The 24,697-nt window shown below is 41.8% G+C and overlaps 2 protein-coding genes across 3 annotated transcripts; both read left to right on the plus strand.

Annotated features, from left to right (window-relative positions):
• Window positions 1-751: 751 nt before the first annotated feature.
• Window positions 752-5,763, plus strand: LOC120724978 (pinin-like). Its single transcript, XM_040017539.1, has 2 exons — window positions 752-4,032; window positions 4,826-5,763. The coding sequence occupies exon 1, from the start codon at window positions 1,004-1,006 to the stop codon at window positions 3,251-3,253; it is 2,250 nt and encodes a 749-aa protein (XP_039873473.1). The 5' UTR covers window positions 752-1,003; the 3' UTR covers window positions 3,254-4,032; window positions 4,826-5,763.
• A 2,741-nt stretch (window positions 5,764-8,504) lies between these two features.
• On the plus strand, window positions 8,505-23,722 carry lpin1b (lipin 1b). 2 transcript variants are annotated; one of them, XM_040017842.1, is made up of 20 exons: window positions 8,505-8,714; window positions 14,416-14,619; window positions 14,720-14,815; window positions 16,760-17,031; window positions 17,172-17,285; window positions 17,380-17,503; window positions 17,590-17,926; window positions 18,280-18,373; window positions 18,495-18,679; window positions 18,791-18,884; window positions 19,049-19,118; window positions 19,804-19,896; window positions 19,982-20,043; window positions 20,138-20,276; window positions 20,488-20,636; window positions 21,093-21,179; window positions 21,360-21,512; window positions 21,608-21,722; window positions 21,915-22,018; window positions 22,106-23,722. In XM_040017842.1, the coding sequence occupies exons 1-20, from the start codon at window positions 8,640-8,642 to the stop codon at window positions 22,278-22,280; spliced, it is 2,742 nt and encodes a 913-aa protein (XP_039873776.1). In that variant the 5' UTR covers window positions 8,505-8,639; the 3' UTR covers window positions 22,281-23,722. The 2 variants fall into 2 exon arrangements, with proteins under 2 accessions (XP_039873776.1, XP_039873778.1); XM_040017844.1 differs by lacking the exon at window positions 8,505-8,714 and adding an exon at window positions 10,883-12,377.
• Window positions 23,723-24,697: the final 975 nt, after the last annotated feature.

Here is a 24,697-nt window from a genome sequence, read left to right on the forward strand (position 1 = left end):
AGTAATAGGTAGGCCAACTTTTGGTCCAGTTGTCTGTATGACTGCCGCAGTACGTACGTCACCTTTGCACACTATCAGAAAGTGCCAAACGGTGCCTTGGTGGAGTGAGGAGCTGTAAAGAGAAGCAGATGCTCTGTTTATATTCTAAAAATGTTTTAAGCTTGTTTCAAAGATTCTGTACAGCAGCTTTAAATGTTTTCCAAAAGCACACACACACTTATCAGTGTTTCTCAAACTTTTTACAGTGTGTACCACCTGAGAAAAATGTCAAGCTCTCCTAAGTACCACTATGAAAGCATGAAACTCATAAATCTTACAACACAAAATTAGTATCTGCAGTAAAGATTTTTTCATACATTGTATACATTAAACCACAGGCAAAGTTGCCTCCATTTTTATATTCTTTTTTTAAAAATAATTTTTAATAATTTATTCTGTTTTGGGAGTGTTTTTATGTATCTGTATTATATTATACATACACATTAAAAGTGAATCTCTGTCCAAAAATTGCACTCAGTTTACTTTTTACTCACTATGAGCATCATTCATTATTCTCCCGCAGTAATTAAGGTTAGGATATGTTGTTTTTTTTTTTTATTCCAATCCATTCTTCTTTTGCAGCATTTAAATAACCTTGATCAGATTTGATGGTTTTGTTACAGACTTTTCAAAAAAGTGTTTTGCTTTTCTTTCACAAATGTGGGGATTAAATTGTGGTGCCCACGGCAGCACCTGCTGCTTGTTGAGAGTAAGAGCAACAAGCGCTTTCGCGTCAAAAGTCGTCATAAATTAAGCCTCCAATAACACCAGAAGCTAGTCGCTTTTTGGGGAAAAAAACGACGCTAAGGGGGTTTGAAAACTCCCGAAATATAGCGACAAAATCGCTAAGTTGGCAACACTGTTTTCAGGGTATTTAAAAAAATTCAAAACAAAACAAAACCGTGCATCTCAATGGGTATTCTCTGAGCATGCGCAGAATTACGCACAGTTGTCATGTGATCCTATGAGCGAACAAAGGATCAAAGGCTCAAAGAGCGCTGACGTCATATTCGCAGCCACAAAAGTCTATAAATACCCCCTCTTCACCTTTGCAAACACAGTTTTCTTGGAACATTTTCAGAAACGGCGAGTTGTGTTTAGCAAACCAGAAACTTTTCAGAAAGGGACTATTTTTAAACTTAAACAATTAAGCAAACATTTTTTCTTGTCGACACGTTGCATTAAAACGTTTAAAGAAATATCACACGAAACATTTAATAATTCACAGTCTGACGGAGAGATTCGAGAGGAATCACAAAGACTGTATGGGTTGATGGAGAGACAAATACCTGACCCTATGGAGCTTCAAATGAAAATTCAACAACTCCAGTTGGAGTTGAGCACCCTAAAGCTCAAAAAGAATTATTATAAAGATAATTTCCATCAGTCAAGAGATGAGCTTAAACACGTGAAGGCTCAGGCTAAAGAAAATCAGACACAGGTGGAATCTCTGGAGGCTAAACTCCAGGAACAGGAAAAGTACGTTCAGACAATGCACCATGACTTTTTGGAAGAGGCGGAATCTCTCATTGAGCAGAACAGCAGCATTGCTGCTCAGTTGTCTCAGATTCAAAGTGATAAAAACGAGCTAAAGAAACAGAACACAGATCTCAAGGACTCTTTAGAGAGACTTGAGCAGCAAGTGGGAGAAGCTCACCATGAAATAATAAAAAAAGAAGAGATAATAGAAAAACAATATAGGGAAGTATTTCGGAAGACAGAACTCACAGTTGAGCTGAAAAGAGAAATTTGTACTCTTCAGCGTCAGGTGAGACAGACACTTGATGAAAAGCAGTTGCAGGTCAAATCTCTGGAGGCTAAAATGCAGGAGCAGGTTAGCACAATTCAGAGGATGCACCGTGACTTTCATGAAAAAGAGGAATATTTCCTTAAGGAGAACAGCAGTATTACTGCTGAGATAGACAAATTAAAAACAGCAAACACAAATCTCAAGAAACGTTTGCAAAATCTTGAGTATCAAGAAAAGACAACAGAAAGTCTGACATTGCAAATATTTTGGCTGGAAGAAAAAGTCAAAAAGCAAAATTTCAAGATTGTTCATAACAAAGATCTCATAGATGAACTTTATGAACATCTTAAAATGAAAAGAGAAATAATTAATAATCTTAAGGATGAGCTGAGACGGGAGGAGGAAGAAGAAATATTAGCTGCTGTTCACAACATCACTGGTGAACCTCTGCAGCTGGAGAATTTTGCTCCTGAACCCGAGGAGCTTGTTTCTCCTGTCTCAGAACCATCTCCTGATGTGGTCCCGACACAGGAGAATCTTGCTCCTGAACCCGAGGAGTTTGTTTCTCCAGTCTCAGAACCATCTCCTGATGTGGTCCCGACACAGGAGAATCTTGCTCCTGAACCCGAGGAGCTTGTTTCTCCAGTCTCAGAACCATCTCCTGATGTGGTCCCGACACAGGACAATCTTGCTCCTGAACCTGAGGAGCTTGTTTCTCCTGCCTCAGAACCATCTCCTGATATGGTCCCGACACAGGACAATCTTGCTCCTGAACCCGAGGAGCTTGTTTCTCCTGCCTCAGAACCATCTCCTGATGTGGTCCCGACACAGGACAATCTTGCTCCTGAACCTGAGGAGCTTGTTTCTCCAGTCTCAGAACCATCTCCTGATGTGGTCCCGACACAGGACAATCTTGCTCCTGAACCTGAGGAGCTTGTTTCTCCTGCCTCAGAACCATCTCCTGATGTGGTCCCGACACAGGACAATCTTGCTCCTGAACCCGAGGAGCTTGTTTCTCCTGCCTCAGAACCATCTCCTGATGTGGTCCCGACACAGGACAATCTTGCTCCTGAACCCGAGGAGCTTGTTTCTCCTGCCTCAGAACCATCTCCTGATGTGGTCCCGACACAGGACAATCTTGCTCCTGAACCTGAGGAGCTTGTTTCTCCTGCCTCAGAACCATCTCCTGATGTGGTCCCGACACAGGACAATCTTGGTCCTCAACCCGAAGAGCTTGATTCTCCTGTCTCAGAAGCATCTCCTGACGTGGTTCCGACTAGTGGTTCATGGCGTCATGGTGCCAAACGCCTACTTAAAATAGGTTTAGGCGTTGCCGCAGTAGGCCTTATTATACCTGCAGCTTACTGGGGCTTTTCAAAGCTTAACAGTGATAGCCTATTTAACTCTGTCTGTGGCCTCCTTGAGCCATATTCCTACCTTGATGATCGATTAGTCCCTTTTTAAAGACTAGTAATGATGGACTGCTTTTCATCCACAGTCCAGAAAATCATATGTTGTTCATGTTAGACAACATGAGCAACATTTAGCTAACTTGTGCTCTCATTTTTCTTTTCTTTTGCCTCTCACCCCCCAACCAGTCGCGACAGATGGCTGCCCCTTCCTGAGCCTGGTTCTGTCAAAGGTTTCTTCCTGTTTAAAGGGAGTTTTTCCTTTCCACTGTGCCTAGTGCTTGCTCACAGGGGATCATTTGATTGTTGGGGTTTAATTTGCTTGAACTAAAAAACTTCAACATTCTGGTGAGGGGTTCACATAGTAGGGAGCACTACAAAAGCTACAAATCTTTTAAAAAGATTTGTTAGCAGCAAATAAAAATAAAGAAAACTATTTTTGAAAAACATCTCTTACGGCTCTGTTTATTTGCTTAAATGAACACTTATATTTTTTGTCATAGAAGAATATACATTGTCTTAAGTATTTAATCATTTTAAATTTAGCCCTGCGCTGCATGAGATGAACTGAGATGAGATAAACTGTGGCACAGACGGCTGTCGGCCTGGCGAGGGAGAGTTCCTCTTCAACCTCCAAACTGAACCCAGTTTGTTACTCGCAGCATCGCAAAATTAGACACAGCAATTTCTTAGAGTCTGGTTTAAGTCCTGAAATGACATCTCCTTACCTGTCACGGTTCTGGGTCAGTTTGACCCAGTATTTTGAGTTGTTATGTTTTGGTGTGTTTTTTGCATTATGGATTGTTTTCTTATTCTCTTGTGGTGCTTTTGTTGGTTATGATGATGGTGATTATTAATCTATGTTTTAGTTATTCTTGTTTAGGGATTAGTTCTTAGGTTTTGTGTTCTCATGTTTATTGCTGGTTTAGTTCAGTGTCTAGTCTGTCTCTCTCTGTCCAGTCCGTGTCTTAGTTTAGTGTGTATTGTTTCCTGTTTTATTTTGAAGGATTGTGTCTTATGTCAGTGTGTCCAGCTTCGATCCCCTGACTCATTAGCCCCAATCTCTCCCAGCTGTGTCTCCCTCCTGTTTTCCATTCCCTGATTACTTCCCTGTGTATATTAACCCTGTGTTTGCCCTTCCTCAGTGCCACATTGTACCATCGGATTATGCCTGTGTGTTTTATACTGTGGTCAGTATTTTCGTGTTCACTACCCTTGTTCAGTTCATGTTTTAATTTCTCCAGCAATAAAGTTGAGGTTTTGAGTTACAATTCTGTGTTCGAGTCCTGCATTTGGATCCTCATCTCTGCCTGCCCGCACACAAAGCCCTGACATTACCAGCATAGAAGCATTCACAGTCATTACACTGTATGTACACTATATGTGAAAAAAAGAAGAAAAACAGAAAGCCAAATATGTCTGTGAAGGTTCTCAGTCATCCAGGTCATCGTAGTCAAAGGAGCTTGCAAAGAAAAGCGTCTGGACTTCTTTAAGTTACTTGAAGACGTTTCACCTCTCATCCAAGGAGCTTCTTCAGTTCTAAGTCCCAGATATAAACCTAGTGGGAGAAAGCCAAATAAGAAATACTTCTAAGCAGCAGAAGGTTGTTGACAGTAGCAAGCTACAGGTCTCTCAATATCTTTCAATATTGCTCTCCCTGAGAACGCTGTGCACAGCTAGGTTTAAGGTATTCTCAGGTATTAGAATTTAACACATTTAAGTATACTGACATAAGTAAGTTGGTGGAAGTTTCAGGTGACCTCCTGCAGCTTGCTGGAATTCTTGTCTGGATTACCTAAGCAAACACTTGCTTAGTTGGCAACAAGATATCAAGTTAGTGGGGCACCCGAGACACACTTTGTCTAATTAATTGCAGTGTTTTGCCATTCTCAGTGAGAGATGAGAGGCCTTATAAGTGGGTTTTGATAACAATGTCCCGGGGGTACAAGCTGCAGTTTCGTCATCGATCTCACCCTTTTCAGAGAAAGTGACTTCTGTCACACTCTGTGAAGACACTGGGCTTGTCATAGGAAATATGCTACAAAAGGGCTATCACAATAGTGCAATCAGAACACTGGATTAATGAACAAGGGATTTTATTCCACTTACTTCTTGATTCCAGATACTATATCAATGTCCTGAAGACCATCACTCCAGGAGAGTGGTTCACCTTAGTCCTCAATGATGCTTACTTTCATGTGCCAGTTCATTTTGAACACAGAAGGTTTCTGCATTTCACCTTTTGGGAAGTGTGCATCAGTTTGCTATCCTCCCCTTCGGCCTGTCCCTTGCCCGTTGGATTTTTACGAGGTGACAAGGCCATCCTTGACCTCAATAATCCTGCTGAGAATAAAGATCCCTGATGATTTGCTTATCTGCATCCCCTTATTAATTAACATTCCCAAGACCACCATGTGGTCTTGGGAATGTTAATTAGTTGGGCAAAGAGCTTCCTACATCAATCATAGCAGGCCAAGCTCAACCCTCCAAGACCCAAAGGTTAAAACGTTTCACTACGGTATATAAATAAAATGGAATTGCAATTTAATGAATATGTCAATAATTTATAGTGTTTTTAAATATTCCAGTATAGTAGATACATGGATGTTAATGCACAGTAATTGTACACAGTATTGTGTCTGACATTACCTCTAAGAAGGCGCCATGGAGTCAGTAACGTGTAGAAAAATGCAAATAACAAAACTGGAATCATATAAATACGGTTACACCAGCAAAACAATGTGAGTTAACTGTTACTGTTTAACTTTTGTGTTGACTAGATTGACATTAATGAAGTCAAGGTTAAATTTTAGTAATGGTGGTTTCAAAATATTTTCAATGCACTGATAGGTGATCCAGAAGTAGAGGAGTCATCAGTGAATAATGAAACTGGAGATGTCACTTCTAGAGCAGGACATCTGACTTAAGTCTAATGAACCACGTGCCATTCATTCTTCTTAAAAATTTATCACAGTAGTTCATTAAAGAAAACACGAGAGAGCGAGAGAGAGAGAGAATATGAACTTAGATTAAATAAATAACTCCAACAAGTAAGAAAGGAAACATTCTAAATTCTCATTGTACTGTTTTTGCATCGCACAGTTACTTTTTTTGTGACGTAATTGTGAGTAACTGTGCATTGCGATGCACAGTTACTCACCAGTGTTGGTCAAGTTACTTGAAAAAAGTAATCAGCAACTAATTACTGATTACTTCCCCAAAAAAGTAATCCAGTTACTTTACTGATTACTTATTTTCAAAAGTAATTAATTACTTAGTTACTTAGTAACTTTTTAAAAACACGATTTACAACCTGAATATGCATCATATGCATAACTTTATGCATCAAGCAAAAAATTAATTATATGCAACATTCTTTGACTGGAAGAAATGTGTTTAATATTTAAACCTATTTTCTGCACATTCCAGCTCATAAAATAATTTTTTTTTGTGTTTACACTCAGTCTTTCAAATAGGTGCAAGTAAAACACAGCAGAAAATAAATAAAGTCAAAGACTAGCGGTCCTGTTGCTCTATTTTCACCTGTAAAGCAGGAGTAGGGTAGGCAGAGGTTTACCCTGGTGCAGGTGTGCCGCAGCGGTCAGTGGAAGAATCCGCGAGTTTCTCTGTGAATTTCCCATTACGTCATAGCGCACTCGGTGCTTGCTTGGAAGTTTAGGGGTTTTTTTTCGCTGTAAAAAGAAGTTTTCTTCCCACGCACAATGCTAATGGACGCTAATGTTTTTGTCACTTTTTATGGAATCAAACTTAAAGTAAGGTCAGTACTTCCACGCTTTAAACGCTGCACGCTCATACTCTCTCCCGCACTCGATATATGATCCATTGTTGATCTGCACACAGCTGTTGTCACAAACGTCGCAGTTGCTAACGTCATTGTCATGAGACATTCTCGCAAAAAATCACGGTTTTAGTAACGCAGTAACGCAGCATTCCTACGGGAAAGTAACGGTAATCTAATTACCGTTTTTGCAATAGTAATCCCTTACTTTACTCGTTACTTGAAAAAGTAATCGGATTACAGTAACGCGTTACTGCCCATCTCTGATCGCAATACAATATTATATGACGTAATTTTTAAAAAGTAGAACGATAGTCCTTGTGAGTTACAGAATCAGAATGCTTTTCTTGGTTCCAGTGTCACCGGTCGTATGGACGTTTTAGAGTGCAACACAAAGGAGTCACGGTTGCAAGATGTCAACACTTGGTACAGGTTTTTGTGTGTTAGCAGTGGAGTAAACCATGGAGGTTTACGCCACTTTACACCATGGAGGTCCTGGAAGGACAGTTTAGCGACATGACTCCACAGGAGCTGGTGGCTCCTGTCAACACGGTAGCTGTGAGTATGAAGACAGACACCGGAAAGGACCGAAAATCTAGCAGCACAAGCACAGAGATGCTAACGCTAGCGTGGAGGCTGTTAGGTCCAGAGTGAAGGGGAACGTCCTTACATGTTTAATAGACATTAAAGCTTTAATATGAAAGGAACAACTCTTTTTATCTAGCTGTAGTGTCACTTTTCAAGAAAATCTCACATGGTCAGGTGAGAGACATTTGATGAGCTGACACTGAATGACCTTTGTACCCTTCCTCAGTTCTGCACTCAGTTCTCCAACTTTTGTCATGATGAGTCTGGTTTGCACATTTCTGTGAAGGGAGTAGCAAACTCTACTCTTCTAATATAGCAAATACTTTATGAATACATTTCATCTCTTTAAAATTAAATGTGCTGCTGGGAATCCTTGGCACTCGTGTGAATGTCACTTTGACACATAACACCCACCAAACAGTGTTTTAGACTAAGGAGCCCCCCCCATCCCCACCCCTTAGACTAACAAAGGTCATCAGTTCAAACACACTGTGTATAATAGTCTAATATTAATTACAGTAATCACTGGAAGAGTCACTGGGTACTTGGGAGTCTTGGATTTCACCCAATGCAACAGGTGGTCTTGTCTCAACGTGATGCAACAACACTATACTGTCAACAAAGGATCAACACCCACAACAGGTGGCACAGTCTGAACTAATGAGACATTTACATATTAAAAGGCACTGTCAGGCATGTCTTATTAGGTAGATCTCTGTGCCAGTGCAGCTTATTGTGTCATTCTTGTGTGATCATGTCTAAAGGGAAGATGCCCAGTTCCACTAAAATGCAATTTTAGCAGGTGTCCCCCTCATCAAATGCCTAAGAAATCAAAGGGTCTGGTGCATGATGACCACTCCAGACCCAGCTCAGGTTTCCAACCAGGGGGCCTGGGTAAATTTAGTAAGACGCTGTTCACTTGCACTCAACAGTCAGACACTTGACATGCGCGGAGAGAGTAAGGATACAAGTTCTTGAGCAGACCAGACTCATATCTATCGAGAGGTGGCAAAGACCAAACATCTGCCGCTGGGATTAAACGCACTATGGAATCATGATATCAGCAGAAGATGGAGACGAGTTAGATGAGGCTGCTCAGAACTATGCCACTGACACCACCTGGAGCTGGGTAAAGCGATTTAAGAAAAAAGAAAATCATCTGCATGTGTGGAAAAAAACACAAAAGCATGAATAACGCTTAAAGCAAGTTATACCCGTTTGTGTGTTTCAGCATTTGTGCAATGTGAACATGAATAAAGTAGTCACGACAACCTTTCAAAGTCATGCAGTAGGTTCTCTGAGTAGAAGCAGGGAGAGCGGGGTTGTATTTTTCCATAATCCACCAGTGTAAGACTAGACGTTACCACTGAAACTGAAGATGACGGGCTCAGACTCATTAGGTCAAGTAAAAGTTACGAGATACCCTACAGCAGTTGTTATCAACTATATTCACAAATGCATCCACAACACCGAAAGACAGCAGATGTTTTCCTTTTTGTTTTTCCGTATTTGTTTGACATCTTACAGTTAACTTAAATTACTTTTTAAAAACAATCTGCAACCATAAGCTCATTATTTTTCCTTTTAGTCTCTGAGTCAGAGTTTAGTCTTTTCAGCCTCTGTCTCATGATCCTCAGGCCAGAATCGCCTCAGCCAATCAGAAACCTATATTATTTTAACAACTGACTCAATTAAAATGTCGTTTAACAAGAATTAGTAATACCTGAGGCAAACTGTGTTGAGTAAGTCCGGTTTATGGTGGAGTCATTCGTAAAAGATGACTGTCAAGAACCTTTCGCTGCATTTTTTGTATGTATTAAAGTGCATGACCAGATCTATGACAGGACAAGCAAACATTTTACCTGTAAATCAGTAATTCATTTAAATGTTAAATGTAGCACGTTGTCTGCAGAATGGACAGTGTGCTATTACACCCTTACATTGTAAGTACAGTATGTGACCACTGCTTAGGAAGGCAGTGAACTGACATCTCACAAGTCATCACTTCCTCTTGGCCTCACAGGGTGTGAGAACACAAAAGCAAAAATGATTTCCCCTTAGCGGGGCTGTCCTAAAAGAACAAGAACAGCTTACATGTTCACCAGTTGAGGTCTATTACAACAGTGTAAATGCACCAAGTAGAAAATTTGAAGCTGATGTTTTTCTTCAGCCGAGTAGGCAAGTGAGACTGTCACATGTCAGCAGGTTTCTTGTAGCCTGACACAGGTCATGTCTCTGACCATTCATGTTGAAAATTAAACTGATATCATGTGCTTTTTTAAAAGTGTACAACGCTGGCTGAGTTTGCCTGGCAAAACAAAATGTTCTTAGAAACATGTCGGCAGCTGTGTGGCTCATGTATCCTCGGAGGGTCCAGTGACGCCAGCGTTTGTCACCGACATAATGTGTGTCCCGCCTGTTTACGTAGGCACTCTGGGATAGGCTTACCGATGGTACAGATATACATCGGTATGTGTAACATCGAGTGTTTAAAGGACAGGGTGTTTACTGCAGATATTCAAAATAGTTTATGTAAAAAAACAAAGCCAAAGTGTTTTGGCGTTCAGTGTAACAGTGTAAGCATAACATGTTTTACACTGATGAGTTGTTTTGACCCCTTTTTAGGTACACCTGCTTAAAAGGCTTGTTGCTTAAATGTGATCACGTGGCAGCAACACAATCCATTTAGGCATGTAAACATGGTGAGGATCACCCACCAAAGTTCAAACTGAGCATCTGATTTAAGTGCCAGACACGCTGGTCTGAGCATTTCAGAAACTGATGATCGAGTGGGATTTTTCCATATAACCATTAGTAGGGTTTACAGAGAATGGTCTGGAAGTGAACAAACATTAATTGAGGCCAGTTCTCTCGGTGGAAGTCTCCTATTGATGCCTCAGGTCTGAGGAGAATGGCCAGGTTGCTTTGAGCTGATAGGAAGGCAACTATAACTGTGCTGATCACTCATTACAACCAAAGAGAATCTCTAAATGCTCAACACATAAAACCTTGATGGAGGTGGGCTACAGCAGCAGAAGGCCACACCAGGTGCTAGTTCTGCAGCTAAGAACAGGAAACTGAACTGTGTTTAAACACTACAGCTATTGTTCCTATGTCTAACACTTTAGGACTACAGTGTACCCATCTACTGATGGCTGCTTCCAGCAGGATAATGTGACATGGCTCAAAGCTCAGATGATCTCAAACTGGTTTCTTCAACATGACAATGAGTTCACTGTACTCAAATAGTCTCCATAGCCACCAGATCTCAATCCAACAGAGCACCTTTTGGATGTAGTGGAACGGGAGGTTCACATCATGGATTTGCAGCAGCTGTGTGGTGCAAAATGTTTCCAGAAAGTTTTTGAATCTGTACCATGAAGAATTAAGGCGCCCCTGAAGGCAAAACGAGGTGCTAACAATGAATAAAGTGGCCAGTGAGTAAAGATGACCATAGAGTGTAATAAAGTAAACTTAAATTCTGCAAAAGCGAGATTAAAAGCATCCTGGCCAAAAATATTTGCATTGCTTCCATTTGAAATTTGCATTGAGGAAAAAAATGACTAAGACCGCCTCATATTTCCTGACACCAACCGTCTGAATTTGAAAAAGGATGGTTGCGAAAGTGCAAACCTAAAACAATAAACGCTCATTTTAAGTTGTGATGGAAAACTACTATGAAGACACACACTCTTCCCCTTTCTGCCTCACAGTCTGGAAAAACAATTAGATCGTGTTCACTCAGAGACACATTTTCCCAGACACACAGGCTGAGCTTGGTTTGGTTGCAGAAGAGCTGCACGTGAGGCTTTTGTAGCGTGTAACCCCATCCAGTATTTGTCCTGGAGCATGAGGGGAGAAGCAGTCTGCTGTCAGGATTTTGGGCTCTGAGGCACAGAGATACAGACAGAGTGGTTTTGGCAGTAATGTAATTGTACCATTAATGAGAGTAGAGCCCCTTTTTTTTTATTAGAAATGAAATTGGTGCATTTACATCATGACTTTGTTTCCTTCTCGAGTATGTTAGTCTTTGCAAACTCAGCGTTTGCATCTTTCTACATTAAATACCTATTTTTGCTTACGTTTAGTGTCCTAATCTCACTAACCACGAGCCGACCACATCCTCTTCGCACAGTCTCACTGGAGGGTCTCGCGCTGTAAGCAAACATGGCATGTGTTACGAGGCAGAGCTGTGATTGGCTAGAAAGATCACCTCACAGCATCAGACCTGACTGACAGACTGGTGACTTTAAACGCTTACGAAGCTTCCACTGCTTCCCGCTGTCAAAGACTTAAGTAAAGTGAGATGTCTTGCTGTAGATTTATTTTTTTTGTTATCAGGGTTACAAGTTTAATGCGACTGGATGTAAACGGTCACGAAAGAGCATAAAGTCACTCTGTAGGCACAGAAGAGCTCCGACAAAGTAAGAAAGAGGGTAATTTTGTTGCCACTGTGGCAACTGAAGCGATTTTTTCTTTCTTCTTGGCAACTCAACAGCTCGACGCTGATTGGCCGACTAACGGGTCGGGGTTTTTTTTTGCAAGTGACGTCACCCAGTGACAGGACTCCTGAGTGAGAGGAACAGACTCGCTTAGAGAGGAAGAGTCAACGCTTTAACTTAAACGGTAGCGTTTTTGCTCCATGCTCCCAGGAGCTGCATCCGGGCATCAGACATCACCTGTATCGAGGAACAGGAGGTCTTTTAAAATGTTTCGTTGTTTTATTATTCCCGGTTGATGAAACGCTCGTCTCCCGTGTGTTGGTTAAAAGGCAGCCCCTCAGCTCAAACAGGTATGTTTTGGATTGTTTATGTATATTTGACTGCACCTGCCTCTGAGATGAAACCGATGATAAACTGTCTTTATTTACTCTGTAGATGTCTGTTATAACCACGCTGGCCACTTGTGTGTCTTTTATCTGTCTTAACGCTCATTAAGCTTTTTTCATTCATCACAAAAAATTCCCGTTTGCCCTGTCAGGAGGTATATGAGTCAGCTGTTTACCATATCGATTAGACCTTATTACACTTTTAGGTGTTTAAACATGCGTTATGGAAGCTGATTTGTCACATCACATGTTTTTTATTTAAACATTTAAATAAAGGAATTTCCTTACATGTAGAAGGTTTTATTTTCTTACATAATCAGGAATAGATTGCATCTTGTACTGTGTGTTTCTGTGTATTGATGTGGGACTGAACACATTATCTGCTAAGCTGTTCAGCCAGACTCTTCCAAATGAACATACCACAGCTAAACACAAGTGGATGGATGGATGGATCCTTTATTGATCCCACTGGGGAAATTATTTGGTCACAGAGCAGGATGTGCCACAGGCATATACTGTGAGCCTTATACTATGAAAAAATTTGCACACAACGGTGATTAAAAAAAAAAAACCCCAAACAAATATAATAAAAATGAGATTAAGTTGAATAGTAAACAGTAATCGTACCAGAGAGTAGTGCTAATTACATTAATGAATAGCATCCACACTATAATTCTAAAAATAAATAAATTAATTAATTAATACAAAGAGTGGATCTATTACTTTCTTCCATGTTTCCTGTCATATATACACTGTTCCAGTGGTGGATGCTCAGGCTTTATAAAGGCTCAGTTTAAGATAAATAAGGATTCTTTTCAACTGTAAATAATACTAAGCTATTCTAAAGGATACAAATGTGGCGCTGAAAAAGTGCATAAAAGGTCTTCTTTAGATGGAGGAGCTCTTTTTCTGAAACCCAGCCCGAGTATTTTGCTAGTGTTCAGAGACACTGAGATGAAACAAAAAGAGGAACAAACACAAGACATCTATTTTTAGATTAGGCTGCACTGTACTGTGTAACAGTATTTTGCACTAAAAGTCCTCTGCTTGAAAGTCAACAGTGTCGTAACACAATGCCCCAGTGGAAAATTCAGTTAATAATTTAATACAGCAAAGGTCATTTAGAAGAGATCTTAAGATTTAACAGTTGGTGTCTCTGTTCTTCAGTTCAGACAGGGCCTCGTCTCTTGTTCACATGTCCTCAAGGGGTAGGATATGTTGGCATTTTTCCAACATATTTAAGGCCATCTTTCCCTGGATCACCACCTCCAGCACTCTCATCCTGTCTGTTACAAGAAGCTATACAAATCGTAATAGTAGTCAGTCTTTACCCTCTGTAGCCTGCTTACGGCCAAATATGAGACGCTAAATATGTTCCAATTTTCACCAGCGCGGGGCTAGAAATGGAAGCTGAACTATTTATAAAATGTTTCTATTTACATTTGTTTTTTAAGGGGAACTCTAAATCCTGTTGGTGTTGAAAGGTTGTTTGACTCAAATGGGCTTAAAAAAATACATAAGGGGGTGGATGTGGGTTTTATGCATTGAGTTCATGCTATATTTACTGTATTACATTATATACACATGACTTGACAGTCTGGTCTAACTTAGTCTGTCCTTTGACCTTTGATGTGTGAATGGAAAACAGTTGTAAGGCTTTACAGACTCACAGTATGAGGCCCGAGGGGATGTAAGATGTAAGAGAGACAGTAAGGTCAAAAGTGGTAACAGGTTCTTTGTACAGTTTGTAATTACAGATCAGGAAACAGCTTCAACTCCTTCTTCATCTCTTATCCATACAGAAAGCTTATTTTACCTCAGAGTGTTGGAATAGCTCGCCCTATTTCCAGCGGGGTGAGAGTTATGTCACCAGTGCTTTGATTCACGGGCTGAAGATTGCTACGGCAGATGCCCACTCATAAGCGCGTCCACTTTTGAAAGTTGGCCGAGTTCAGGAAGAGGTGACTTACGCAAGTCATTTTAATCCGTTCACTTCCCCCAGACCCGTCAAACCATGAATTTCGTGGGCCAGTTGGCGGGCCAGGTGTTTGTCCAGGTCAAAGAGCTGTACCGAGGCCTCAATCCCGCCACCCTCTCTGGCTGCATCGACGTCATTGTTGTGAGACAGCCCGATGGCTCCCTGCAGTGCTCGCCATTCCACGTGCGCTTTGGCAAGCTGGGGGTCCTACGGTCCCGAGAGAAAGTGGTGAGAAGATAAAAAAAAACAACAACAATAACAACAAGGGCATCTTTAAAGGAAAAGTTTAATGTTCTAGTTTGTTCAGCTCTCACCCTTTTGCTTTTAGGTGGACATGGAAATCAACGGAGAACCAGTAGATCTCCACATGAAGCTCGGAGAGAACGGCGAGGCGTTTTTTGTGCAAGAAACAGAAAATGATCAGGTAACGATTGGGAGCGTTTCCGCGAAGCATAATGCTGTCTGCATGTAATTATATTTTGATTAACTAATTTGGCCAAATCATCTGATCTCATGTGTAACTGCTTAAATGAAAATGACACAGCAGTGAAGAACTTTATATAAAAAACCCTAAAAGACTGTTATATTTGTAGCCATATAAAAGGCAGTACATTTCGATCGTGGCTCAAGAGTTGGGAGTTCGCCTTGTAATCGGAAGTTTGCTGGTTCGAGCCCTGGCTTGGACAGTCTCGGTCATTGTGTCCTTGGGTAAGACGCTTCACCCGTTGCCTACTGGTGGTGGTCAGAGGTTCGGTGGCGCCAGTGTCCGGCAGCCTCGCCTCTGTCAGTGCACCCCAGGGTGGCTGTGGCTACAATGTAGCTTGCCATCACCAGTGTGTGAATGGGTGGATGACTGGATGTGTAAAGCGCTTTGGGGTCCTTAGGGACTAGTAAAAGCACTATACAAATACAGGCCATTTACCATTTCTGCCTTTATGTGGCCTTTTTGATTCAAATAAAACCAAGATTCAAATGATAACACTTTATTTACACCCTGCGCTCACACACTCCTCATTTGCAACTGAAAAGTGTTATCCAAACTTTCTTTTTCCTACTCGGAATGATAGTAGTTTGAACAAAGTCGCACTGTGTGCAGAGTTGGCACAGCACCCAGGAATTTCTCCCCTTTCCTTTTTTTAAAAACAGACTGCCTTTGTTTATCAGCGAGCAAGAGCTGAGAACGCAGAATTTACTCACCAAGGCTTTATGACCTGGAAGTATGTCAAACACTGGGAGCATGAGGATAAATCGGAAACTGGATAAATATGCTTCTGGAAATTTAAATGTTTGCGGTATTGCAGTATTTGTGAAACTGGCTTAAGTATTAGAGAAATGCTCAGAGCTTGGCGAGTTAAAGATATGTCAGAATTCCTCTAGTCTGACCTACATTTCTACTTTTTATGTTTAGAAAACTTCATGGAAAGCCGTTTTTCCTCAGTTTTTTGGAAAGTCAGTGTTTAATTTTATTTTGGTTTTGCGAGGTTCAGTTGCAGCCTTAAAGAGCCTGGTTGCATGTACTCTCATCTTCTTTCTCTTTCTTTCTCTTTTTGGCTTTGTATGCACGTGAGGATGCATGCAGAAAAAGATAAAAACAAGCTCTAAAGTACTGAAGCTTGGGGCTGGCTGTAACGAGGGAAGTGTCTGATTTAGTTTCCCCTGGGTGGTGTCAAATTCTCAGGCTTGAACAAGCAACTAGGGGAGGAGCGTTGTTTCTCTGAACCCATTTTCTTGGCTCAGGGAAGCAAAACGTGAGGCATTGTTGGCAGACCACAAATCATGGTGTTATACGTCAGTTTGTCTTCGCTTTCTGTTTTTCCCCTAAGTCTGCACACACATATTTATGTTCCCCTGGATGGACAGCAGGAGACCTCCTGGAAAACTCTTTTCTTTTCCTAGAAGGAGGGATCATAAAAGTGACCAGAACTGAGAAACAGAGTCTGCTTCTGCTTTGGCAAACCCTTTCCTCTGTGGAGGTTTTTGCAGTTTGGCAGTTAATTGCAAACCTATGTCTCAGACCAAAGTCATGCGATACACTAACTATGGAGTGGGGGGGTTTATTGCAATGATTATAATCTACTTATATGCAGAGTGTTGTCATCTTTTGTTTCTCAGTGGTTGACATAGCTTCATGTCAAAGCAGGAGATAATAGCTGTGCAGGTTGCACTATCACATGTTGTTCTGCGTTACAAAAACCAAAGTGTGAACAGTAGGGGAGTCAGCAACACTCCTACAGCACCCAATTTCAGTGCAGACCTAAAGCTTTGACAGTAAATCCAAACAGATTTCCTCATGTGGGTAGTTTTTGTTGTAACGTTCAGGCTCTTTGTCTGCTCGGCATTGTTTCACTCCTGTTTCCTGTCTTAACAGGAAGTGGTTCCCTCCTACCTGGCCACCTCTCCTATCCTATCAGATGGACCTGTTTTGATGGGGAAGATCTCCGGGACACCCATACAGAATCTGTGCTCCGTGGCAAGCAATGGCGAGAACAGTAACGTGATGATGAAGAAAAGGAGGAAGAGGAGGAGGAAGGCTCGGGCGGACAGCCTGAGGAGAGAGGAAAGTGGAGACTACTCCGCGGACGAAGACATGTTCCCCATAGACATCAGCTCGGATGAAGTGGCAGAAATGGAGAGCAACAGGTAAGAGCTGGCCGTGAGGAGTGAAGGTAAATGGTGAAGGACTAATCAAATACCCATGCAGAGGATGAGGATGATCACCTGACAGTGTAAGAGAGAGTAAAGAAAACCCTGACTAACTCGTCTTTGTGATTATACTCCAGGTCTTCATCTCGGGATGTCTCTAGAGAGGAGAACACAGTTGGTTCGACCAACAGTTCTTTCAAACAGGCTGGCATGTACACTCGTTCAGATGGGGAGTGGAGTCCCATTCAGAGGTGCTCGACTCACACAAAATTCTTTCACACCTACAGTAAATGCTATAAATCCATGAAATAAATGTGGAAATGCTATAATCTCTTTCTCCTTTAGTCCTGGAAACTCTCGCCCCACATCTCCCAAGAGTGATTCTGAGCTAATTGGCAAACCGTCAAACACAGACAATCAGAATCCAGAAATGCACTGGGCGTGGGGAGAGCTGCCTCAGGCCGCCATGGTAGGAAAGCCTTAATCCTGATACCCTAATCTGCAGTGTTGTTATTTCTTCAGCTCATATCATCATCTTCTTCTCCACTCTTGTAGCCATCTGTCCTTCCACTGAAGTCCAGCCCTCCACCAGTTTGCCCCGTATCTATCCCGGTGTCTGAAAGCACGCACTTCCGTGTGATTACGCCTGAGGTGTCTTCGGAACAGTGCGGACCCTGCTCGGAAATACCGGCACTGCGGCTGCTGATGCCGACAGAGACGATGCACGCAGAGGAAATGGTCGATGCAGAATCCATTGGGATGGAGTCTCAAACGGTAACTTCGGCGATGCAAGTTACAACAGTGGGAGGCGTGGCAGCTCGTATGGTGGCCGACATGGAGGACACTTCACCTCGTCCACAAGGCAAAGCAGACTCTCCGTCAAAGAAAAAAGGTAAACCTTAAAAAGGTTTCCCCACGTATCATTTAATGCACTGTGTTACGTCGAGAAGCTGCAGCTTCAAACTGCAAATTGCTCAAACTCAATCAGTTGCTCTCCGTAGTATAAGATAAGATGCAATATAAGATGGATTTACAGCCAAAAATGTGTCTGAATCGCTGCATATGATTGCAAAGATAAACAGGGGCCAGGTGAACGGATCTGGTACTACAGGGAAGCATACAGCCTCAAAATAATCCATCCATAGACCCTCTCACAGAGATCAAGCTGGCAAATGATTTGCTTCTGGATAAATCAGTCAGGAGGGAAAAATCTAAGAGGCTGAAAATGAATTTGCTCTTTTGCAGATAAAAGGAGTCGCCATCTTGGTTCTGATGGAATTTATCTGGACGACATCACTGAGCTTGAACCGGAAGTGGCAGCCCTTTATTTTCCTAAGAGGTATTTGGACATCACGCACGCTTTCATGTTAAGAAAAGTTTCATACAGTTGTATTTCTGAACTGTGCAGAATGATCAGCGAGATTCTTATCAAAAGTATCTCCTCTTTTTCTTTTTTGCAGTGACACCGGTGCAACAATGAGGAGCATCTCGGATCCGGGCCTCCACAGCACCAGTCAGTCTCCTCAGTCTGTAAGCTCTGGAGGAGACAGTGGAGTAGACAGTTACTGCGATCCCATGTCTGACCTGCCATCAATTGCCATCTCTTTGTGTGGGGGGCTCAATGACAACAGGGAGATCACGAAAGGTAAACGATCACGTGACATGACACGACTCCAAGATGCACTTTAGACACTGTGGTGTAAGCATGGGGAATAAATAACGTGTGGGGTGTTTTTCTTCTCCCTTCCTTTTACAGAGCAATTTTATAAGAAGACCGTGTCCTATCAGCAGTTCACAGAGAACCCCTCTATCATTGACGACCCCAACTTAGTGGTGAAAATTGGCTCAAAGTAAGACATTCGAGTGTACTGAATGGATTCATGTGTCACACACTGCGGGCAAAAACAGCAGCGTTAGCACAACTCTTTGGCCTAATGAGCTAAAATTGGCTGAAAAACATGTGTTTTGCTGCATTTATGGAAGGGCTAAAAATACATTTTGTTATCTCCCACAGGTACTATAATTGGAACACTGCAGCTCCGCTTGTGCTGGCTATGCAAGCCTTTCAGAAGCCTCTGCCAAAGGTAAGAGTTGATTGCAGACGCTGCACAGATATTTAGGACTCAGTAAGTTGGGTTGGATTACATGAGAAGTATTCCCCCTTCTGACTGAACCCGGTACTGCACCACTTTACATAACATAAGGCCTAATGTGGAGTCTGTGGACCTCAAACCTCACTGTGTTCAGTTTTTGCTACTGCAGACAAAATTTACATTGTGTAACAAATGTCTTCCAAACTTTTGCTCTCAAGCTAAATGTTGTTTTCTCCTTTGTTCTCTCCCCGTCTTATTTTATTACTCCCTCCATCCATCCGTTAGTCCTCCTGCCCTAATTACATTCACTCAACCTTACAGTTCCTCCTCTGCTGTCTGACCAGTGTTCTGGGCTACAGCTCTGTATGTTGTTGTTTTTTTTTGTTTTAAACACCCCTCCCCCCTTTAATATCTCTACACTAGCTTCCACTTTTATTCTGTTGGTGTATTTTCCCCCGCTTCAGCCTCAGGCACATTCTTGGTTTTGCCTCAGTGTTTGTTGATTTACGGTATAGTTTGCTTTATTTTTTAAGTGTGTCTTTATGGCTTTGTGTTGTGGTTGCTTGGTGTATGTGTGTATCCGTGTGTGTGTGTGTGTGTGTGTGTGTGTGTGTGTGTGTGTGTGTGTGTGTGTGTGTGTGTGTGTGTGTGTGTGTGTGTGTGTGGTCTGCTTCAGGCTGCAGTGGAGAACATCATGAAGGAGAAGATGCCCAAGAAAGGAGGAAGGTGGTGGTTCTCCTGGAGAAGCAAAAACAGCAGTGCCAAATCGGTAATTTAAAGCGGCAGCTATGTTAACTGTGAACAAGTTACGCGCCAGATAAACACCAACCTGGCACTGTTTTTATTACCTATAGGATTCAGCCTCTGAGCGTGGGGCCTGTTGCACTGCTGAGCAGGTTGGGAATATGACAAGCAGGTAAGAGAGCATTCCTGGCTCAAAATTGTCCTTGCTCACTTACTGAGGTTTATATTGAAGCATATAAATGCCCTGTTCACCTCTCTGATGACAGACTGAAAGAAGAGTCATCCTCTAGTGATGAGGACCACCGGGAAGCCAAGCAGAACTCTTCCCTCATACAGACAGAGCCGGTACTCACAACGGGAGGCGTGTCTTATAAGAAAACTCTCCGACTCACATCAGAGCAGCTGGTGAGCACACAAGTGAAAGCACAAGTTTGGATATGATAGAGAGATAGCTCAAACATTAAAAAAGAAGCATAAAAGAATGAGTTACCAGCTTGAGCAAGATGGCAGCAGTAAAGATCCACCTGACAAGCCCAAATGGTGCAGCTATAACACAATTCTCTTCCTTTCTGAGTGGTTTTTCATGGATTTTCACCCCCTTCACCAAATTTCCCAGCTGTCTCTTCAGTTGCAAGACGGGCCTAACGATGTCGTGTTCAGCGTCACCACTCAGTACCAGGGAACCTGTCGCTGTCAAGGCACCATCTACCTCTGGAACTGGGATGACAAGATAATTATCTCCGACATAGATGGAACCATTACCAGGTGCGTGTGTCTTGTTTTTGTTTTTTTTAATGCATAATGGAGTTTAGTTTGGACGGCAAATCTACTGGAAGTGGCTCCAGTATTAGGTTCATCTGCATGCTGTACAACTCTGTGCACAGCAGGGTTCAGTGTGATGAATAAACCCTTCACGGCTATTCCATCTGTAACATTTATTCACTGCTGATTATGAGGCAATTTGTCATTCTGATCAGAAGATTAAATATGCAGCTTCTTGCAAAGGTAGCATTTAATAGAGAGCTAGCAGGTACTTTTCTAGTTATTGTAACATTTAAATCCTCTCTCAGCCTAAACAGAGGATGCTTTTATATATTCCAACAATGAGAAGTATTCCAAAGGGTTTTAAATCTGGATGACTATGACATAAAACATCATTAGATTTTTACACAAGTGCAAGAAAATGCATTTTTAATAACGCTTGCTTGTATTTGTCTCCAGGTCAGACACATTGGGTCATATCCTGCCCACACTCGGGAAAGACTGGACACACCAGGGGATTGCTCAGCTGTACCACAAAGTCAGCCAGTAAGAGCTACTTTATTAACAGTCTACTCTCAGTTTTAAAGTAAAGCATAAAGGAGATTTTATAGAAATAAAATAAAGCTCTTAAAGAAATGCTTTTACAAAGTTAAAGAAATTATTTAGTAATTTCAACTCTCTATTGACACAAGTTGGTTAATATTAATCTCTTCCTCTCCACATCAGAAATGGCTACAAGTTCCTGTACTGCTCAGCCCGAGCGATCGGCATGGCTGACATGACTAGAGGTTACCTCAACTGGGTCAACGAGAGAGGCACTATGCTTCCTATGGGCCCTGTCCTCTTGAGCCCGAGCAGCCTCTTTTCAGCTCTGCACAGGTATTTCATATCACAAACGTGCATCTGTTTTTCTATATTAGCACATGAGAGGATGCAGGAGGAACTCATCGTGCAGTGCTGATTGTGTTTCACAGGGAGGTGATAGAGAAGAAGCCGGAGAAGTTCAAGGTAGAGTGTCTCACTGATATCAAGAACCTCTTCTACCCCAACAAGCAGCCGTTCTACGCAGCATTCGGCAACAGACCGACGGTAACTCACATGCGGCTCTGCAGAGCTTACAGACAGTTATATTTGCTTATAGTTTAGTCTATTTCTCACCATAAAAGTGATTTTGGATGTTCACTGAGGGTAAATTGAAGCTTTTTAGGTATTTTTTGCACTGTTTAAGTCTAATATCCAGTATATCTAACATTAAAAATGCCCCTGTTCTTGTCTTTGTAGGATGTATACTCATACAAAGAAGTTGGGGTGTCACTAAACAGGATTTTTACAGTGAACCCCAAAGGGGAGCTGGTGCAGGAGCACGCCAAGACCAACATCTCATCGTAAGTCCTTCACCCAGGTCCCACTGGATTGCTCTCATGGCCCTTACAGCATCACTGCATCATCTCGCTCTCCTCTCTTCTCTTCAGCTACGTACGTTTGTGCGAGGTCGTTGACCACGTGTTTCCGCTGAAGGCCCGAGCGTCCTCCTCTGACTTCCCCTGCTCGGACACCTACAGCCACTTCACCTACTGGAGGGAGCAGTTCCCCCTGGTGGAGAGTCAGGAAACTACACCTCAACAGACCGCCAGCTCCAGCAGCTGACCGACTACCTCTGGCCTTTGGAGCAAGGACTGAATGATGGTGTGCTTGAGATGTAGCAGAGGGTTGGAGAATGATGTGTGCGAGTGTATAATTGTTGAGTTTTTGTTTTGTTTTTTCAACAGAAGATGGAGCACTTTATAAGTGGACAGCAGAGAGTAAAACTAGTAAACGAGTAAAGCAATCTGCTGTGAATAGTCTTAATGTACAAGATGGATATAAGCGCACTTTTATTAAAAGATGGACTTTGGGGTCATCTGACTAAAAGTATGTATGTGTAGTGAGGAATAAAATATTAGTATTTTATTCAGGCAGCTTAGTATGGATACTATTTTATAGGGAGTGTTGACAATATATCAGTAGCTAGACTACAATGTATGACCTAGACAGTTCTTTAACACACACTATAGCTGAATTATGGCCTCTGTTTATCATAACGAGAGAGCAGGTTACTTAAATTTGTGCCAAATAGTCAACATGGAATTTATTTTCTTACTGTGATCATCTGCTCTGCAGGGCCAGAAGTGGTGTAAACATTTCCACATACATACATGGCTTAAATTAAAACAGTATAGTTAAACCAGCATCTTCAGTTGAATTCTACATTTGGCGTTATTTCTGCGTTTATTTATATATTTATTTAACCGATGCCATTTTTTGTCCTCTTTAGTTTACACACAGCCTTCAATCAGCATGGAAGTGCAGCTCTCCACGTGCATTTGTACTATGTAGCAACACATATGTGAGGCGACCGAGCCAGTGAGTGTCAGGACAGAAAAGCACAACACTTTAATGCATCGTCTTCCTTATTTGCGAGAGGGATTGGTGAAATATTTGTTTTTCTATTCAGAGTCTGCATGTGTTGTGGTGAGAATGTGATTTCAGTTTGTGAGGTGCAGTTTTTCGCCTTTCTGTTATAGTTCATGTAGTCTACGTTACTGTATAAGATGCAGACTGTGTAAGATGTAGCGTACACTTCTGCTACTGCTAGCAGCTAAGAGAGGTCATAGTATTTTAAGAAAAAAAGGGTCTTTATATCATATAATGCGGTCATATGAATATGTAAACAGGGACTGAGTCACTTAACAAATAAAATTGGCAGAGTATTATCAGCCTGTAGTATAGTTTCTAAGAGATGGTGTGTGTGTGTGTGTGTGTGTGTGTGTGTACATAATGCTTTAACAATGCTATTATTCTTTCAATGAAAGAGCTAAAGTAGCGTGAAATTGTTTTTATTTTTGCCTTAGCTGTGAACGTGATCTGCATTTTGCTCTCTTTTGAACAGTTGCTTGTTAAACTGGTGCAGTCGGACATTGGGGTAAACACTTTATGTGTGAATAGAAACAATAAAGACTCCTCTGCTTGCCTAACTCATGAGATGATCATTGTTCGGCAACAAAAAAAATACATAAATAAAATGAAGATTTACAAAAATGTTCACCTTCGTTTTTGTGGTTGCTCTTCATTTTGAGACTGCTCACCACTGAAGAAACTGATACCAATTGCTCTTGACTGGTGAAGCATGTTTGAGTCTGTAGATCGCGACTGAGTGGACGGAGGGGTGGAGGCCAGGGCGAAGGTCAACCAAAAGGACTTCAGTAGTAGTACTAGTAGTTCTACGTGATTTATTAGCTTGTATGGTCACCTTTAGCAGCAATAACTTTACGTCATTGTTTTCTGCATGACTTTATCAGTCTCTTACAACCCTGTGGAAGAATTTTGCCCCACTCTGTACGCCACCACTGTACAATGTTGCTTCATTTCATTGAGGTTTGTGGGCATTTACTTATGCACATCTCTCTTAAGGTCCTGCCAAAGTATATCAATTTTACTATCTTGACTTTGACGGGGATGCTGGTAGATTTGCTGAAAGGCTTGGGATCATGGTCCTAATGAATTTCTCAGTTTTGACCAAGCTTTAGCTGTTGGACAGAAGGTCTAACATTTGCCTTCAGAAGACTTTGGTACACAGAGGAGTTCATGATTGACTCAAAGACTGCAAGGTGCCCAAATCATGACCCGTCCACCACTGTGCTTGCCAGTTTGCACAGATATCGCACAACAAATGTGGGGCTGTGCATTACCATCTCCACTTTGCTCTCATCTGTCCAAAAGGACATTGTTCCAGAAGCCTAGTACATTTAACATTGTAACTGAAGCCGAACTCTTGGGGGGTTTGCAGTTTCTCTGAGTGTTGCCTTTTAGGGTGAATTTGATGGGAAGTGCACTTCTGGGAAGATTGACAGCTGTCGTGAATGTTTTCCACTCGTGAATAATCTTAAGCACATCTGAATGCTCCAAAACAGCAAAACTGACAAAAAAAACAAGGATAATTTAATCAGTCCATGTGGAGTGCACGCTCAGTTGATGTTTAATTCTTGGTTATGTTTCCTCCAAAAATATTCAGACATTTTTTTCCA

Source organism: Simochromis diagramma, unplaced genomic scaffold, assembly GCF_900408965.1.
Source record: "Simochromis diagramma unplaced genomic scaffold, fSimDia1.1 OVJJ01000802.1, whole genome shotgun sequence".
NCBI classification, from domain to species: domain Eukaryota; kingdom Metazoa; phylum Chordata; class Actinopteri; order Cichliformes; family Cichlidae; genus Simochromis; species Simochromis diagramma.

Excerpts from the sequence above, each read along its gene's own strand:
- LOC120724978 (XM_040017539.1), top strand. The coding sequence starts at position 1,004 with ATGAGCGAACAAAGGATCAAAGGCTCAAAGAGCGCTGACGTCATATTC.
- lpin1b (XM_040017842.1), top strand. The coding sequence starts at position 8,640 with ATGATATCAGCAGAAGATGGAGACGAGTTAGATGAGGCTGCTCAGAAC. Across the intron at positions 17,504-17,589 it reads AGCTGCCTCAGGCCGCCATG|CCATCTGTCCTTCCACTGAA; the intron begins GTAGGAAAGCCT and ends CCACTCTTGTAG. Across the intron at positions 19,119-19,803 it reads TTCAGAAGCCTCTGCCAAAG|GCTGCAGTGGAGAACATCAT; the intron begins GTAAGAGTTGAT and ends GGTCTGCTTCAG.